Genomic DNA, 17,309 nt, shown 5'->3' with positions numbered 1-17,309 from the left:
TCAAGGTCATAAAGTTGAGTGAGTATCTCAACATTATAAGCTCTTCTACTAATGAAATAATGATTAAGACTCTAAGTGTATGAAGCAGCACACGTGTTCTCCAGTGAGTGAGTGTGAGCTGCAGGCAGGTGAAAGGTCACCGACAGCTTTATAAAATCATAATGTGCACAGGTTACTCAAACCTCTGCTTCTCATTTGAGATGAAAAAAAAGCTTTTTTTCTGACACCAGCTGCTGACTGTTCACTTATTCCCTCTGCTCTTTGTGATCGTTTGTGCCTGTCAAGCGGGCCGCCGCAGCGCAGTGTTGCATATTAAAACCGTAACAGTAATCCTCTTACCTTTCTACAGTTAAATTTCCAGGCACCAAAACCTACATCGACCCCGAAACCTACGAGGACCCCAACAGAGCCGTCCATCAGTTTGCCAAGGAGCTGGACGCCTCGTGCATTAAAATCGAGCGGGTTATCGGAGCAGGTGAGCCCCCCTCCCCCCTCCATCTCGTGTCTTCTCCAGCTATCATACATCACGCTGACAGGCAAATATTTACACCTCGTGCAGGGACACAGCTCCATGCGTTGTTTATTGATGGTGCAATTGTAAAGAGGGGGAAAAAGTTCATTGCAATTAATGTGTGGGCTCCGTCTGAAGGGGCGGCCGCTGAGATTCCTGCAGCAGAAAAATTGCTGCCACATGGGTTTTTTTAACACAGGCGGTCAATGACAGTATCTATGCATCTCTAGCATGTCTTATTATAGGTCTCGGTTACACTCCCCTGAGTATAACAAGATGTCGCACTCCAATTTGTATTCCACACCGCACAGCTGCTTCGTCTCAAAATACACTAATAAATTTGTCATTGTGAAGTGGCTTGATGTTCCCCCTCCCCCCCTTTCACTGCCACCGCCCCCCCCCCCCCCCCCCCGCCTCACTCATGAATGGTTCTTCATCCCGCTTCAGGAGAGTTCGGGGAGGTGTGCAGCGGGCGGCTCAAGCTGCCTGGAAAGCGCGACGTGTCAGTCGCCATCAAGACGTTGAAGGTGGGCTACACGGAGAAGCAGAGGCGGGACTTCCTGTGCGAGGCCAGCATCATGGGACAGTTCGACCATCCTAACGTGGTTCACCTGGAGGGAGTTGTGACGAGAGGTAATCACACTTAGATTAGATAATAAATGTAAAAAGTTTACAGTCAACATGAGTCTTGGTCTAAAGAGCTGAGGAAATGCTGTCTGAGGAAAAACAGACCTCACGAGCACTGCTGCAGCTGAAGAGTGTTTTTGTCCCTCGTCCTGTTGAAATAAACGTAAAACAAAGAGTATGAGAGATCGAGCATTCACTGTTTGTTTAGGGGAAAGCAGAGCTTCTGTCTTTGCTTTATCCTGCTGTGTGTTTGTCGATGACATCATGTCATGACACTGTGTGTGGTCCCCAAATGAATTATTACTTTTGAAAAATCCTTTCTGAACAAATTCTGATTAAAAGTATACAAGCCAGAGCAGAACCTATGGAACGTACATAACCTTCAAGCTGCTTGCAAGGAAACTTAAGACAGATGAGACAATCAAAAATACCAGTGTAGGCTCTGTATTTCTACTGTTATACACCTTTTGATCTGCTCATCAGCACGCTTATTTCTTCTTATCACTCACTAGCCAATCACAGCTTATTCCCACAACAAGGCCGTCCATTTAACCATGACTTCCTTCTCACCGCTCCCTGCTACACCAATGCTGCTCACATCGTGCTGCTGCAGGCAAAACTTTGCCTCGACCAGTCCAGCCTCCTCCTCCCTAAAAACCTAAAAGTCTTTGATCCACCTTCATACGGGGGTTAGCACTGTGTTTGCAACAGTCAGAGTATGACGTGTTTTTCTGTTGATGGTGGAGAGAGTAGTTACTCATGTATGTAAGACCGTGAGAGGACTCTCAAATTCAGTGACGAGTTGGAACAGGATATGTTGCTGCTCATGTACGATTAGTGAATATATCGCTATGGAGACCTGACATTTTTATGGTCAATGTTTAGTACTGCAGAACGAGAACAGCCATGTGGAAACCCCCACTCTGTTGTCTGTCCACTATCTGATGCTATCCAGCTAACCCAGTAGACTTCTGCTACCTAATCTCACTTCTCCACCTGCTCAGAACAGGCTGTTTCTGTGTCTGTACCTTTAAATGCAAATGAGCTGTGTTTGACCACGCCCCCTCTCTGGAAAGGGGATGTGGCTTGGGCTTTCTCGCTCCATGTCCTATTGTTTACGGTGAGAAGGCAGATTCAGAGGGCAGAACAAACACCTAGCTGTGGGAGTGTCACCCACCTGGGGGAGGGGCTACTGTCCTTTGTGATGTCATGAAGGGAAAATCTCCAAACGGCCTGTTTGAGCACACATTTTCTGAAAAGAAAAAGATGGAGAGGATGAACTTTCCTCGTAACTGGGGGTTTGTAGACGGACTAGGGACACATATTAGTGTTAGAGAAACATGATGAAGTGTTTTTTGCTTAATTTGTGACCTTTAATAAAACTGTTCCGCTCCTACAAAACTAACTTAAAAACCCTCTTGAGTATTGCCTACGATGAAAAGAATAAAAAGTCTGAGCGCAGTGAGACGGTTCAAATATCCTGCGTGATGGATTTCATCAGAGTGGGTTAAGCTTTGGGAGGTAAAAGAAGTTTAGAGTGACATTATATCTGATGAAATTAGCCAAACTCCCTGTTTAACATTCCCCCATTTAGACGCTGTAATAAAAGCAGCAGATGGTAACTTTTAATTAAAAGCCAATGAAACGCATGGCTAAAAATAACTCGGGAAGTATTGTGGTTCATTATGTAAGCAAACCAAATTAAAGGTATCAGTGAATCATCTTCTTTTATTTCATGTCCGTGTCTTTGTTGTGTGCAGGAAAGCCGGTGATGATCGTCATCGAGTACATGGAGAACGGCTCATTAGACGCTTTCCTCAGGGTGAGTATCACCTTTCGATCGCCCAGGAGGCTCAAAGCAGTATCTTTTCCAAACTTTTTCTTGTGCATTTGCTGGAAACAGTCCCAGACAGCAGGCAGTCTGCAGCAGGATCTGTGCATCGCATAAATATCATAAATCTTTGGTGCTGGAGCTGCTGCAGTGCTGTGACCTACATTCCCCTCCTGGTCAGTGAAGATGGCTGACCTGTCTGTGTTTTTTCCTTGTTGTCGCGCAGAAACACGACGGTCAGTTCACAGTCATCCAGCTGGTGGGCATGCTGCGGGGCATCGCGGCGGGGATGAGGTATCTCTCCGATATGGGATACGTCCATCGAGATCTGGCTGCGCGGAACATCCTTGTCAACAGCAATCTCGTATGTAAAGTGTCTGACTTCGGCCTGTCAAGGGTGATAGACGACGATCCTGAGGCTGTCTACACAACAACTGTGAGTCAATTAAAGCTCTCCCTCCCTCTCTCTCTCTCTCTCTCTCTCCGCCAAGAACCCCCGTCTGAATTCTCTAATCAAGTCTCAGCCGGTGTATGAAAATAGAGCAGGAGCACCGGTGCACGCCCGAGTAGTCTGCACCATTTTAACATGCAAAACAAGCATCGTCTGAGTGCAACTCCCTGACAAGACACCCGTTTATTAAAGGTGTATTAGTCGTGACCAATTCTATATTACTGTAGAAGCAGAGTAGGGTGATCTGACACGACTTCACCAACTACCTAAGTTCATGGAGAGGGTCATCCTCATCCACCCTGATGAAGGCCACAAGCATCCTACTTTAAGTGTTACTGGAGCTTTCTGACCTCTTTAAACTCTATGATAAACGGGGCGCCTGTGGGTGTAGTCCTTGAGGCGGACGGGCGGTCAGGGTTCAAATCTGACCTGTAGCTCCATTCCCCGCATCTCTCAGTGTCCCTGATTTCCAAATCCACTGTCCTGTCTCTGCAGTTAAAGGCATAAAAAGCCCCCAAAAAAGAAATCTTAAAAAAACATATAAATTATAAAAGCTTTAATAGATCCGTCTTAGCCATTAATAACTTTGAGAGTTCTGTTGAGGGTTAGTCTTCTGTTTTCATGTTACTAAGCCCTCAAAAGAAAACAAAGGTTTCCCACCACAGTTTAATTCCTTTAATAATCATGTAAATAGTTCCAACAATGTGAAGAAAGAAAAGTATCAACCATTGACTTTAGAGACACCTGATCTGTGTTTTTGCTCAACTTGTCATAAAGTCCGGGGTGCGGGCGATCCTAGCGGTTATGTCGCGCACCCCATGTACAGAGGCTGTAGTCCTCATGGCAGCGGTCATAGGTTCAAATCCAACCTCGTCCCTGCATGTCATCCCCTACTCTCTCTCCTCCAAATATTTCCTGTCTCTCTTCAGTTGTCCTATAAAGGCAAAAAAGCAACAAAAAATGAAAACTTAACATGTCATAAAGTTGTTGGTTGATGTGTGTAACACTGTTTGTAACACTTTGTGTTTTTAGGGGAAGATGAAGGATATAATGAATGTGATCTTTACTCCAGCCACTGACCTGCGTTTTACTGAACAGGGGGGCAAGATACCGGTCAGGTGGACGTCACCAGAAGCCATCCAGTACCGTAAATTCACCTCTGCAAGCGACGTGTGGAGCTACGGCATCGTCATGTGGGAGGTCATGTCCTACGGGGAGCGGCCTTACTGGGACATGTCCAATCAAGATGTGAGTGACCACCTGATGTGGAGATGTTTTTAAGTTCTGTGTTTTTAAGCTTTGTGATGCTAACAAAGCATCACAAAGCTTTTAGAAATGAACATGACTCCAACACTAAAGACGCCGTCTAAACTAGTGCATTCATTAGGAGGTTATCATGTTTCCCCTAGATTCCTCCTCTAATTATCCCTGATGAAGTCATCTCACTAACACAAGAGAAAATGACATACAAAAAAAAAGAAAAAAGAAAAAAAATCTCAGTTTGTGCTTCTTCAAAGCCTTCTTGGAGGACTCTCGTGAGAAAAGCTCGGCGAGGAGGGTAACCTTGGGCTTAATTAGTTCAAGAAGTCTCGCTGTATTCACGTACTTTGACTACATCTGAAGGAGAAACAGTCCTGAAGTGGGACACGCATTAAAAATGTCCTGAGAACATGGATTTGACGCGAGCGTTAATATGAATAACAGGAGTGGAAAACACTCGTCATGCAGGATGCTTTAGCCTCAAATGTCTTTAAAAGTTTATAATGACTTATGCTAATGGAAACTATTGTGAGTAGCAGCGTTGAACCAATTACACAGCGAGCAAGTCATGCATATTCTGCAGTTTGCATTATTACACTCGCTATGTTATACAAGTCAAGGATGTAATGAAATAGATATACGCTAGATTTAAAGGGGCTTCAGCTTTTGTTGGTGCTTCTTCACATGTGAGGAAACGTTCAGTGTGGTTTCCTTTTGGCTTCTGATGAGAAATGAGCCCTCGTTTGATTGATTGGGGCATTTTTTGAGAGGATTGTCCCTGAAGTCTGGAGAGCTGATCTGAGATGAAACGTGCAGGCTGGAGGACAGGAAGTCAAAGTGTAGAGAGACACTAAGTGCAAGCAGGGACTGTTCGACTGTGAGGAGCAGGGTTATTATGGATAACAAAAACTAAAGACATAACAAAAACTCAAATGTAAAAAAATGTTCGTCTGAAGTGAAACTAAAATCAAAGAGGTGTCACCAAAAAATGTATAACTCACTGAAACTGTAGTGTGTGTTTAAAAAAGTAACTAAAATCAAATGATGGATAAAATGTTTCTCAGTGTTTGTCTTTGACACAAGCAGACTCACCGTCTCTCCTTCAGCTCTGACACGTCAGTCTCAGTGTTGGATGAGCTTGCTGACTGCAAAAGTAAAAAATAGAACTGAATTTGTTTTGGGGTATTTTTTATTGATGTTGCACTAGATCTTTCTCTGAACAGTTTACAGAGACCAAAAAAAGACTAAATCTGGAGCGAAGGAAAATCTGTGCTTGCAAAAAAAAAGTGCACGCTTATAATTTTAGCCAAAGTAGAAAAATCTCCCAACGAGATGGGACTATTTTAGTTTGAGAAGGAGGGCTGAAGTGAAAGCTCAAAACTCTGCAGAATGAAGAATATGTTTACATCATTATGAGCAACAGCAGAGTGAATTCAAGCAGTGAGAGGGTACTGAAGAGTAAAGGGAAGTATGACAAAGTAAAGAATAAACAATCAGCAAAGTGTGCTCTTAGACTGTAGCACTTTTCTGTTATAAGGATAGAAATTAAATTGATTTTTAGCCAAAAGAAGATAAAAACAAAAACTCACTTTGAAGCTGAAAACTAGAATTTAGACTTTTAGGGCTAAAAAAAAACGCTGTAACTAAACCTGAGAGTGAATTTTAAAAGTACAGAGTGATGGATCTCATTTGATTTGTAAAACTCAGAAGAATAAACTTGACTCACTCAAGATGATATCTTTTTTTTTTTGCACCGTTCATACTTTACCGTCAAGTAAATAGTAAGAGCCGGCTCCTGACACAGCCCACACTTTTCATCTCGCCGCACTTCTTTTCACAAATGTCACAAATTGCTTTAATGATTGACTCTCCTGCAGCTCTCTGAGTGCTGCTGCCTGCTTTTCTGCCAACTCCCACTGAGCGAGTCCAACCGTGCCAGACCACTTGAAGCCGTTCCTTATTGTCGGACATTTGACACATTTTGATTGATGGTGGGAGGCGGGCGAGCTCTGGCCTCTAGGATTCCTATATGGCGCCCGCCCGATGTTTAGCATCCACAGCATCGGGGGCTAAACATGATTAAGATTCCCCAGCGCCGCCAGGCAGAGGCCTGCTGATTGAACAGTCCGATGTTAGAAATGCTAAACAAGTTTCCCCGAGTATTAAAGTTGCGTATGGGGTGTTTTGACGCTGTGCTACTTGACAGACATCAATGTCAGATATTTTTGTGCTTTGTCAAGATGTCAGCAAACATCCTCTGGGGATGGAGGAAGAACATTATCTGCATTTTTCCCAGCGGTTTCATTGTTTTGACACCTTTTCCCTCCATGACTCAGTCTTGTCTGAGCGGAGCTGACGGGAATAGCTGATGAACGCGAGCAGACGTAGACAGCTCCTTATCCACACAATGAAGGAAGAAATCAAAGTGCCCGTTGATCTCACGACTTTTAATGTTCTCAGCGATGAACTGCATGCATGATGTGGAGTGTCAAGAGATTAAGTTTAAAAGCTCAGTGGAGGCATCTTTCTATTATTCATCAGAGCGGTATAAATATAGTTCCTTCTTAAAAAAACATCAACAATGTGGGACATTCGTATCAGGAAAACAAATACCTGCCTTACACCAAATGGCCTTTCAAGCTGTTTTCATTGTCAGTGATTATTTCCTGATGTGAAATAGGTTTGCAAAACATGACTAATGTTAGCATCGCTAACAACACCAGCCTTCAGTCCTCCTTGCAGGTTAACGTCCACATACCTGTGGTTACAGTGTGTCACACATCGCTCTGGTCGATGTGCCAGTTTAACCCAAACAGATACCTCCGGTGTTGAAAAATGAAGCCAATGTGGAAGTGCAAAATCCTGCAGTGCTCCGAGTGTCAACTTGAGGCTGGCAGAAGCACAGGAAGTCACATACACACCCATTCAAAAAATCACATTTTTATAGCAGAAATGAACATGTTTAAAGCCTGGTACGAAAAATTAAATATTTCTGATTAGTCATTGTCAACATGAGCACACACTGCTTCGCCTTCCGGCAATGTTAACTAATTTGCAGCTTGGTGCTGGCGAGGCCGCGCCGATTGGTTTGTTGACATTGGTCACATCATTGAACAACATCTTGCATAAGACAAGACTAAAGACCTCTGATAAAACTACAAGCTTGATTTTATTCCAAAGGCAGGACAAGAAAAATACTGCCTTAAAACATCTCAAGCCTCTACGTAAGCCAGTGAAACCTATTTCATTGGCTCTCTTCTCCCAGCCAAGAGAGCGACCCTTGCCTGGCAGCCCTGCAGCGTTCTGTCCCCCTGAAGGCTTCCAGAGAGCTAGCCATGAGAATAAAGTGGGCACTTTGGGAGGTGGGCCTTAAAGAGACAGCAGGCGAAATTAACCGTTTCAGGCAGAGGCTAAAATGAGGGATTTTCCTGACGCCAGTATGTGATCAACAACTTTATTGAGCTGCAAATCATGCAAAGCTCAACTTTAGGTTTCACAGACTGACGAGATGAAAGGTGGACATGAGGAGAACATGGACAACATCTTTAAAATTGAGAGAATGTCAGTGTTTTGTTGAATGCTATACATTGGTATGTACTGTGTGGTTCCATTTGGACTTTAATCTTTAGCCTGTCATTAAAGATAATGAGTAAAATCATAAAAATCCATTCTACAAACTTTAAAGTCCCCAAGGAAACCGAGACGATGGTGATTAATGAGCCGGTCTTCTAAAGAGTTTGTTAAAAGCCTCCCTGCTGTGTTCAGCACTTACTGGCAGCAGGTGATGACTGTGATCAAACCAAGGCTAAATAAAAACTCAGTAACTGTGGTAATGTGCCTGAACTGAACCCTTTTTATATAAAGGGTTAGGATGGTTTCTAATTCATGATACTAATGACTCCTTCTGTTTTTTATTTGATCCAGGTCATAAAGGCGATAGAGGAGGGCTACCGTCTCCCCGCCCCGATGGACTGTCCTCCAGGCCTGCATCAGCTCATGCTCGACTGCTGGCAGAAAGACCGAGCCGAGCGGCCCAAATTCGATCAGATAGTGGGCATCCTGGATAAGATGATCCGTAACCCCAACACTCTGAAAACCCCGGTGGGAACATGTACAAGGTGAGGACATTGAAACCCCCCATTTGAGTCATTTTTTAAATTTTCAACTTTAGCCTGAGCCCATTAGTGGATGATTTAGCCTCCGTAGTTCACAGATGGGAGATAAATCCCCGGGGAGATCGATACCCCCAAAGCAGCTTCCACGGCTTTATGGTCAATGGCAGGGGCGTTTAAATCAATCACTGTAATGAGTTCCTGGTACTTTAAAGTGCAGAGGGAACTCCAGCCCTCACTCCCAACGTTTGTCACATGAATTTGTTTGCAGTCAGAACGTATTTTCCAGAGGTGAGATTTTGTCGAGTCACGAGGTCACAGCTGGTTAAAAAGCTCTTTATTATACAGAGCGTGCACGGGGGCAGATGCATCAAGATTTTAAAAGATATTGACTAAAATAGTTTTCAGAAGCAGAAAGCTGACATGCTGTTTGTGACATTCTTATTGATTGAAGTCTCCAATCAGACACTTTCCCCCCCCCCACCCTCTTGTCACAGTTTACCGCCCCGCTGGAAGCCTTTGGTCGTAGCTCTTTGTCTCTTTCTCCTGCTTGATTGTGTTTTCAGCCGAATGTTTCCCTTTCGCATAAGACATCAACATCTTTTTTTTCTGTGCTCATCCCGCAGACCAATTAGTCCGCTGTTAGATCAGAGCACACCAGACTTCACCGCTTTCCGCTCAGTGGGAGAGTGGCTGGAAGCCATCAAGATGGAGCGATACAGAGACAACTTCACAGCAGCTGGCTACAGCTCCCTGGAATCTGTGGCCAGGATGTCAATCGAGTAAGTAGATGTCGAGTGGGTTCGGCATCGGTGGAGAACATTAACACCATGCCAAATCTCAACCACACTTCACCATCGTATGTCACAACTTGAGTAAACAAATCTACTCGCTTGAATTGTGCCGCCATGTGGACTGCCTGTTTTCTGTAACTTAATATACATTTTCAAACAGCAGCCTTTCCCTTATGGCAGAGGCAATCATGATTTACTTAAAGCTGCACAGCTTCAATGACAGAGCCATTAAATATTCAGCCATCGTCACTCATTTGAGGACGTAAATGACGAGAAAAAAAGGTACAAACAAGATCAAGAAAAACTTTTGTTTCCCTAGGGATCAAATCAGAAGTGATGTCAAAGACTAAGACACTTCTTATTACAGTTTTATATTCAAAGCTACCAAACTCCATACTCCGTAACTTTCTGTGACTGGACAAGGGAGGTTCTGATCGGGCACATCTGTGAATTAGTTTGTGTTCATTCCTTTTGTTGGATTCAAGCTAACCCTTTACACTACAAAGTCAAAAGAGAAATCACAAAAAATAATCTTGAACATTGGTGGCAGCTTTTATTTTACCTGTAAAAAAAAAAGTAAGGGTCCAATTGAACGCCTGAGGCAAAGCATCTCAGTGCACAGTCTCTCCTATGCTCCACTCCTCAGGTGGTTTATATAGCAAACGCTCATGTTAGAAATCGTGTTAGGGTGTGCTCAACTGGCACGTTCATATCATGAGGACGCAGAAAACGACTGTGTTGGTCTAAAGTCTCAAGTCCGTGGTGAAGTATGTTCCTGTTGTTTAGAGGACGCATAACAAAGCTTTTGTTCCTGTCTGTTTCCAAGCTCTCCTCCCTGAGCCTGCTCCAGTGCACGTTTTGTCTCAGACAAAGCACCTAGCTTTGCGCCCAGAATGTGCACCGCGTTACTAGCACACACCCCAAATCCCTTGGCGCCACACTCTTTAGACAGCGTTCTTTACACCTTCAAAAAATGGCCCTTAATGTTCGTCAATGGAGACTTGTGGCTTTGAAGAGAAGGATGTAAGGGCTGTCTCCTGTTTTAAAAAAAAGGTTCATTTTCTAAGAGAAAAAAAAAGTCTATCTCTACACCTCTCCAAGCTAGTTTCTCTACTGTAGCATGTCCAAATGATGTCAAGCAAATAGTCATTTACAACCCTGAAATATGCTGAAAACAGAGCCAAGATTTAGTAGCAGAAAGACACTGTGCACTGATTGAAAATCTCCCTTGATAAAACCGGTTTGATTCTCAGTAATCATCCGTTTTATGATGTTTGTTGGGCTCAAGAACTTTAAAACAAGACATGTGAAATATAAGGTATTCACTGCGCCTCCACCAAATTACAATCTTAAATGTCTCGACATTTCCCGTGTCATGAACTCGTGTGAACTCGACACTGTTTGTTACATTCTTACCGGTTGAGAGAATATGAACATCAGCCCAGACTGTGGTTTGCTCGGAAGTTGTTGCTCAAGAGCTTTCCAGCGACCAAAAAATGTCAACATCCGTCTCCACATTCCTGTAAGAAAAGTAGAAGGTTTTCAATCGTTCCAAACGTACTTCCAAAGAAATTAAGCTTTACCCTGTTAAGTCCAGTGTGTCAATTACATCCAAGGGAATCATTCAGGGGTCATTTTTTAAAAGCTTTAGACATATTTTAGTTTCTAATTGACTGAATGAGACAAACTGGTTCCAGATTACTCAACTGGACCGATTCATAAGCCACCAAAAACGCAAACTTTGAGGGCCAATGTGTCAGATCAAATTAAGTCCACTAAAAGTGTTTACCATTTACAGAACAGATGTGAAATCTAAGAACAGTTTTGCACACGAGTCAAGCTTTTACACCACTCTCTTCAAACCGGCCAGAGGCCATTGACAAAAACAGCCATTTTACCTCGAAGACAAAAAAAGATGACCCTTCCTCTGCTGCTGTGATCGTTTAGGTTTCTGTCTCTTTGTTGGACTATGTTTTTGAAATGGTTTGATCCAACACATTTCATGTGCAACACACAATAAGAATCGAACAGAATATTTAATGGTCAGTAGAGAATCATTTCGTGGCCTGCAGATGAAAATGACTGTTTTTGTCCATGGAGTCTGGTGTCTTTAATTTAAAAGATATGCTACTGCTGCTTGTGGTTTCAAAATAAACATCTCAGCTCTTCAAAAGGTCGGTCTCTGTAGGGATTCTAGTGATTGATAAAAAGACTCATAAAGAAGTGGGCCGTGTTTATCTACCTTTCTTACTCACAATAATGGAAAAAAATCTGAGGCAGTAAATCTCACTTCTTGTCTCTCTCTCTGTCTCTCTCTCTGGTCCACTGCATTGATTGATGTGTGTTGTCCTGTTCTCCAGGGACGTGATGAGCTTGGGGATCACACTGGTGGGCCATCAGAAGAAGATCATGAGCAGCATACAGACTATGAGAGCCCAGATGCTGCATCTCCACGGGACGGGTGTCCAGGTGTGACGGACTGCCACGCGCCGCACATGACGGGGCTTTAAAGCAAGAAGCAGAAACTTTAAAACCTGGAGCAGTGCCTGGGACGTAAAACCTGGGTTAATCGTCGAAGTTAAAAACGGACATCTGTCGTGTCTGACTCCTCCGGCCTTGTCTGGAGTGAAATCATTCCTTTGTTCCTCAGTGAAAGATTGTGAGCCTCCTCTGCAAAAGTGCACTAAAGGAGGAGAGGAGAAGGGCAAAAAAAACGGCAACAAAAAAAAAGAAACTACCTGGACGAGAAGACTTCCTGTTTGGTTTCTTTTTTTTTCTTTTTTTTCTCATGTGCGCTTATGAACTCGACCACATATCAAGAGGCGCACAAGAGAGGAGTTTGATGCTTACCTGTCTTTAACTCAACGAATGACTTGAGTGCACACCATGGCTTTGGATTTCCTTTTACATGAACAAAAAGACGTCTAGCCGTGGTTTCACTTCTTTTTTTTTCTCCAATTTGTTAGTTTTGTGAGTTTTTATTTTATTTTTTAAATCTCTTCTCTTTGGACTTGACAACAGGGTAAACTCTTTTATCCAAACGCAGAGGAACTTTACGGTGCAGATTCAAAGGTACTTTTTTTTGTGTGTGCACATGCTGGACTGTTTGCAGTGACTTGTGTTTTCCCTACATGTGCTGTTGAAGTGACAATGGTGACCTCACGTGCTCGTTTAAAGCCGACGAAAGTGGGTTTTTCTTTTCTTTTCTTTTTTAATAATGAAATGTCTGAAGAGTGCAACACTGAGGCGACACAGGAGTTGCAAATTGTTCTTCGAATCACCAGACTTTTTCTATAAGAGTAGCAATATTCTTTGTGTTGTGTTCACTACAGGAGACGCAGAGTGGGATGTTGACGCACTGTTGACAGATTGTACTGAAAGCGAAGCTACCGCAAATTGTTTTTTGCCATCATTTTGCCTAAAATGTTGCACACGGTGTATATTTTGGTGCATTATTCAGCTGCAAATACAATTTTTTGTAAAGGGTGGATCCCGGAAGAGTTTAGACGTTATACTGCCTTAAATGTGTTAGATTAAGTATTGCCTCTATTCTAGGCACTTTTATGGCAATGCTTTCTTCTGTGGTTCATTTCAACGGGGGCGGACCAGCTCCCTGTTCTATCTTGTAGTGCGATGTCTTTTTATTCTGGAACTTGAACTGGTGTGATCCGATGCACGGATATATATACGGTTTCAAATGCCACGAGTGACACAGTCGGAGAAGGAGAGGTGGACTTATCAGAGCAATAATTACCAGGTAGAAATGGCCCCTCACCTGAGGTTTTTAAAGGTGCTAGGTTCTATCGCATGTGTGTGCTGTACTGAGAGGAAATCTTTGGAAAGAGTCAGTCACCGCTTGAAAACAGGAGAGTAAAAAGGAAATGTATCTCTTTGACCTAAAAAAAAAAGAAAAAAAGAAAAAAGGGGTTTGGGAAGTGCTCAGAAAACTGCCGTGCAAAGTCATCAAATGAAATAATGGTGTCGTGTTTTTTGCCGCTATGATATGCTAAACGTTTGATGGGAATCTAACACGGCGTGGAAGTGTTTAATAAGAGTGGCTGCAGAGATGAAAGAGGCACCGTTCCAAACACTATAAAAGGTGCCAATTAGCCATGCTGACATCATCTTCTGACATTTGTGCGCCGCCCCAAGAAAAATCAAAGAGCCCCCTTCAGGGTTCGGGGGTCTTGAAAATGCAGGACCAAACGACAGAGCCCGAGTCAGACATGCTGTTAAATCCCAGCGTCACTGGGCTTTTGCAGGCAGGCCGCGCTTGCTTGCCTTGTTTATTCATGCGACTCCGCCGCTCATCCCTCACAGGCGTAGATGTGACTGAACATGCATTAAAGTGTCTCTTAAGATTGCTCCTCTTTTTCTTCCATACGGCTTTGTATGGAGAACTGAGATGAGAGGGGCTTTGCAGAAGATGTGCTAAAAGCCAATCAACCTATTCGGTGCCATCTGTCTCTCCAACTCAAATACAAGAAGGAGAAGAAGAAAAAAGACTGAGAAAGTTTCCACGTTGAATTGAGCATAATTCACTGATAAGAGAATACCGTTATTCATCTGTCATAGAAAGACGAGTGCTGCTCACAAAAGAAAAAACATTATAATCTGTTCTGCTGCTAAGACATGGGTAATAATCTATATGTTGAAAGTCATTTCTTTCAACTTTCCTCATCTCAGATGCATAAGAAATCATAACCGCCAACGAGCAGTGACACCATTAGTAGCTCCCTGCACTCTACCTATAGTCGCTGCGTCTCTCCATTATGACCCTGTGTCCACTCTACGCCTGTGTAGACAAGATTCAATGAGGAAGATGTACAGCCTGTCTGGAGTCTATTGAGTAAAGCCTGTCCTCTCTGAAAGCGTTGCCTCAGCCCTGATGCATGAGGACAGTAGCACGGCTGCATAGACCGATATGTTCCACAGCACATATTACTGGATAAAGAGTGTAATATTTGGGACCAGTGTGGTTTCACCCAAAACCATTTCCTGACACCCTCCATTACATTGTGGTGGCACATAATGTGTTCAAATGATGTTTGGGCACTATGCTCAACACAAACACTGGGAAATCAAAGTCAATCCCAAATCCTCCCTAGATGAAGTCAGTTCAGGGTGCGGCCCCATTTGAAAAAAAAAAAAAAAAACTAGTCTTCATGCACTTAGCATAAAATTGTATCCATATCATGAAGTGTGAATATGATCTCACTGCCTTCAGTAATCATTTTCACTAATGTGGCAATCTTTTTTATAAAAAGTCACCAACCTACTTTTGTGGCCTAAACATAATCAAGTAGTTTTCCTCACACATTAAAAGTTAAGCTAGTCTTGTTGTCACAAACTTAACGACATGTACTGTACATAGATTCGCAACACAACCTTTTGATCTTAACCGAGCCAAGTATTTTAGGTGTCAGAATCCGAGGCCATTTTCCGTAAAGCACGTAATGATGTGACTACTTATTCATACCCAAACCACCATCTTCTTTTTTTTTTTATGTCACCATTTAGTTTTAGTGCCTGAATGCAAACAAATAGATTTTCATTACACGTTACATAAGCCGTTCTCACATGTGCATAGAGTGCCTGTCGGACATCAGGGGGGTGGGGTCACCTGAGACGAGACATGATGTAAAATACAATCCCGCAGAATTAACGGCGACGCAACAGAGACTGCTTTACGTCGAACAGAAGAACAGCGCGAATAGAAAACTTAATGCAGCAGTTTAATTTTGTGCGCAGAGATCGAAATGGTCGCGTGCAGACAGTCTCTGGTCGTGCTCTGATCACAGGGAATAAACGTCACCACCCCCTTTGAATTCTCCTGATTATATCCTGCTGCGCTCTCACATCAGCTCACTCGGACGTGATAGAGAAATTCAGCTGTCGGTGTTCACACATGCAGATCACACCAGAAACTTGGGAGTTGCTGTGCAAGTGTGAAAGCAGCTAGAGCACTCAAAGTAATGTACGCATGAAACTAAACTGACTTAAGGACTCATTTAAACACAAACCAAGACCTTTAGTTTCTACACTTAACTGATTCTCATGTAATGTAAACCTTTTTATAAAGATATGTGACCTCACCAGACGTTGACCACATTCTAAACACTTCCCCCATGTGCATTGGGAGTTTGCATTGACTTTGTTTCTCAGGTGTTGGGAGCTAGTTTTGACACGTTACATGCCACCCGTCCCTGAGATTACTAAAGACAAATGAACTGAAAAAAGATCATTAAGATGCATGTCTTTGTAGACGCATACAGTGCTGCAGGTTTATCCAGCTTAGTGTGGCTGTGGATCCATTTTCACTGTGGGACTCACCTTTGTGAGGAGACACCAGGAATTAGCCCTGATCGGCTTTGAGCCCCCCGTGTCACACACACCCCTCCCTTTATCCATACAGCAGAGCTCAGCAGTTGGGCCTTGGCCAGACCTTTGAATTGAATACAGGCATAAAAGTCATTCAGTCAGCACAAAACTCCCCCCCCTGTTCACAGGCAGCACTCTCCCTCACCCTCACTCCCTGCTCTGATTTTAAAACTGGGCCTCTGGAGGCCCCTCACACGCCGGGGCAGAAAGCCTCCGTCCCAATTTTATTTTCTGCGCTGGACGAACAGCGGTTTGAGCCAAATTGAGATTAAGGCCAGGATACAATCGATTTCCACGTCCAAATCACCTCTAACCTTCAGCAACAAAAAATAAAAAAGTCACTTTACCGTCTGTCTCATCCACATCTTAAACTTCAGGTTGCTCAACTCTGGAAATTAAACTTTTTGTTGTGACTATTTCAGCAAAAACACAAAAAGAAGAAAAAAATGTAAAAAAAAAAAAGACACAAAAAAACAGAAGCGTGCAGGATGTAGAGGGTCAGTTGGAATCAGGATTAGCAGATAGAGTATGAAGTTATTTTTCAAATCTTGTGGTTCAGCAGTTGGAAATTAGCGTCACCGCTTTGGGCGAGGTGGTGGATAATTCCAAAGAGTGCAGCACCGTTGATTGTGTCCGAAGGAGCCGAGATTTGAGGGAATCTTTGTATATGTTCTAATTGTAAAACTTGTACATTTTATTTATATTGTTTTTTACACATATTACTCAGTAGAGAGCTCTGAATACATTGAAAATGCACTATATTTTTCTATCTCGCAGAGGAATTATTGTCACCCACATGATTTCAGTTGTACATAATGTTTTCATTTAGGACCAAAGACAGCTGATAGGATTTCCATCTTTACTCTGACCTTGTTTTGATTTTTGCCTTTTAGTTCGTTGTACAGTGATTCAAATTGTCAATTTATTATTTATTTTTCTGTGATGAAAGTATTGAGATTCACTGGTATTTTCCCCAACAGCAGAACTGTAAGATCATTTAATTAGACGATTTCTTGTTACATAGACAATTCTTTTTGCTTTGTAACCTTTGTAATAGACTGTACATATATTTTTGGAAATATAATACAATCTCTATAGAAGTTCTGGTTGTCCGTTGCATTGTTTTTGCATTCATCATTTACAGTTGTCTGTTCATTTTTCATGTATAATCTTATAATCAAGATTTGGTTATGTAAGGCTTACTATGCGGTTCTCAGAGCTGATTTTCAGACAAAAACAAACCTTCTCTTTGGACACACCTCCTTCATCCCTCAGCTCCTCACGTCCCTTCTGTTTCACCAGCAAGTGTCAGAGACAGAGCGTGGAGAAAAGTACTGAAAAA

General features: G+C 42.8%; 1 protein-coding gene across 5 annotated transcripts in view; it reads left to right on the top strand.

Moving 5' to 3' along the window:
- epha7 (eph receptor A7) overlaps positions 1-17,067 on the top strand; it is a 101,287-nt gene extending 84,220 nt beyond the window's left edge. The window contains exons 10-17 of one of the 5 annotated variants that reach the window (XM_061051285.1): positions 362-475; positions 959-1,144; positions 2,899-2,960; positions 3,196-3,405; positions 4,519-4,668; positions 8,605-8,798; positions 9,419-9,574; positions 11,947-17,067. In XM_061051285.1, coding sequence (XP_060907268.1) covers positions 362-475; positions 959-1,144; positions 2,899-2,960; positions 3,196-3,405; positions 4,519-4,668; positions 8,605-8,798; positions 9,419-9,574; positions 11,947-12,061 — 1,187 coding nt within the window. In that variant the 3' untranslated portion in view covers positions 12,062-17,067. Of the gene's footprint in view, positions 1-349; positions 476-958; positions 1,145-2,898; positions 2,961-3,195; positions 3,406-4,452; positions 4,669-8,604; positions 8,799-9,418; positions 9,579-11,946 lie in introns of those variants that run through there. The other 4 variants (XM_061051283.1, XM_061051284.1, XM_061051282.1 and 1 more) reach the window with 4 other exon arrangements.
- The last annotated feature ends 242 nt before the right edge of the window (positions 17,068-17,309 follow it).

Source organism: Labrus mixtus, chromosome 12 (assembly GCF_963584025.1).
Source record: "Labrus mixtus chromosome 12, fLabMix1.1, whole genome shotgun sequence".
Lineage (NCBI taxonomy): Eukaryota > Metazoa > Chordata > Actinopteri > Labriformes > Labridae > Labrus > Labrus mixtus.
The sequence above is the reverse complement of the archived record's forward strand: the minus strand, read 5'-3'. Positions and strand labels throughout refer to the sequence as shown.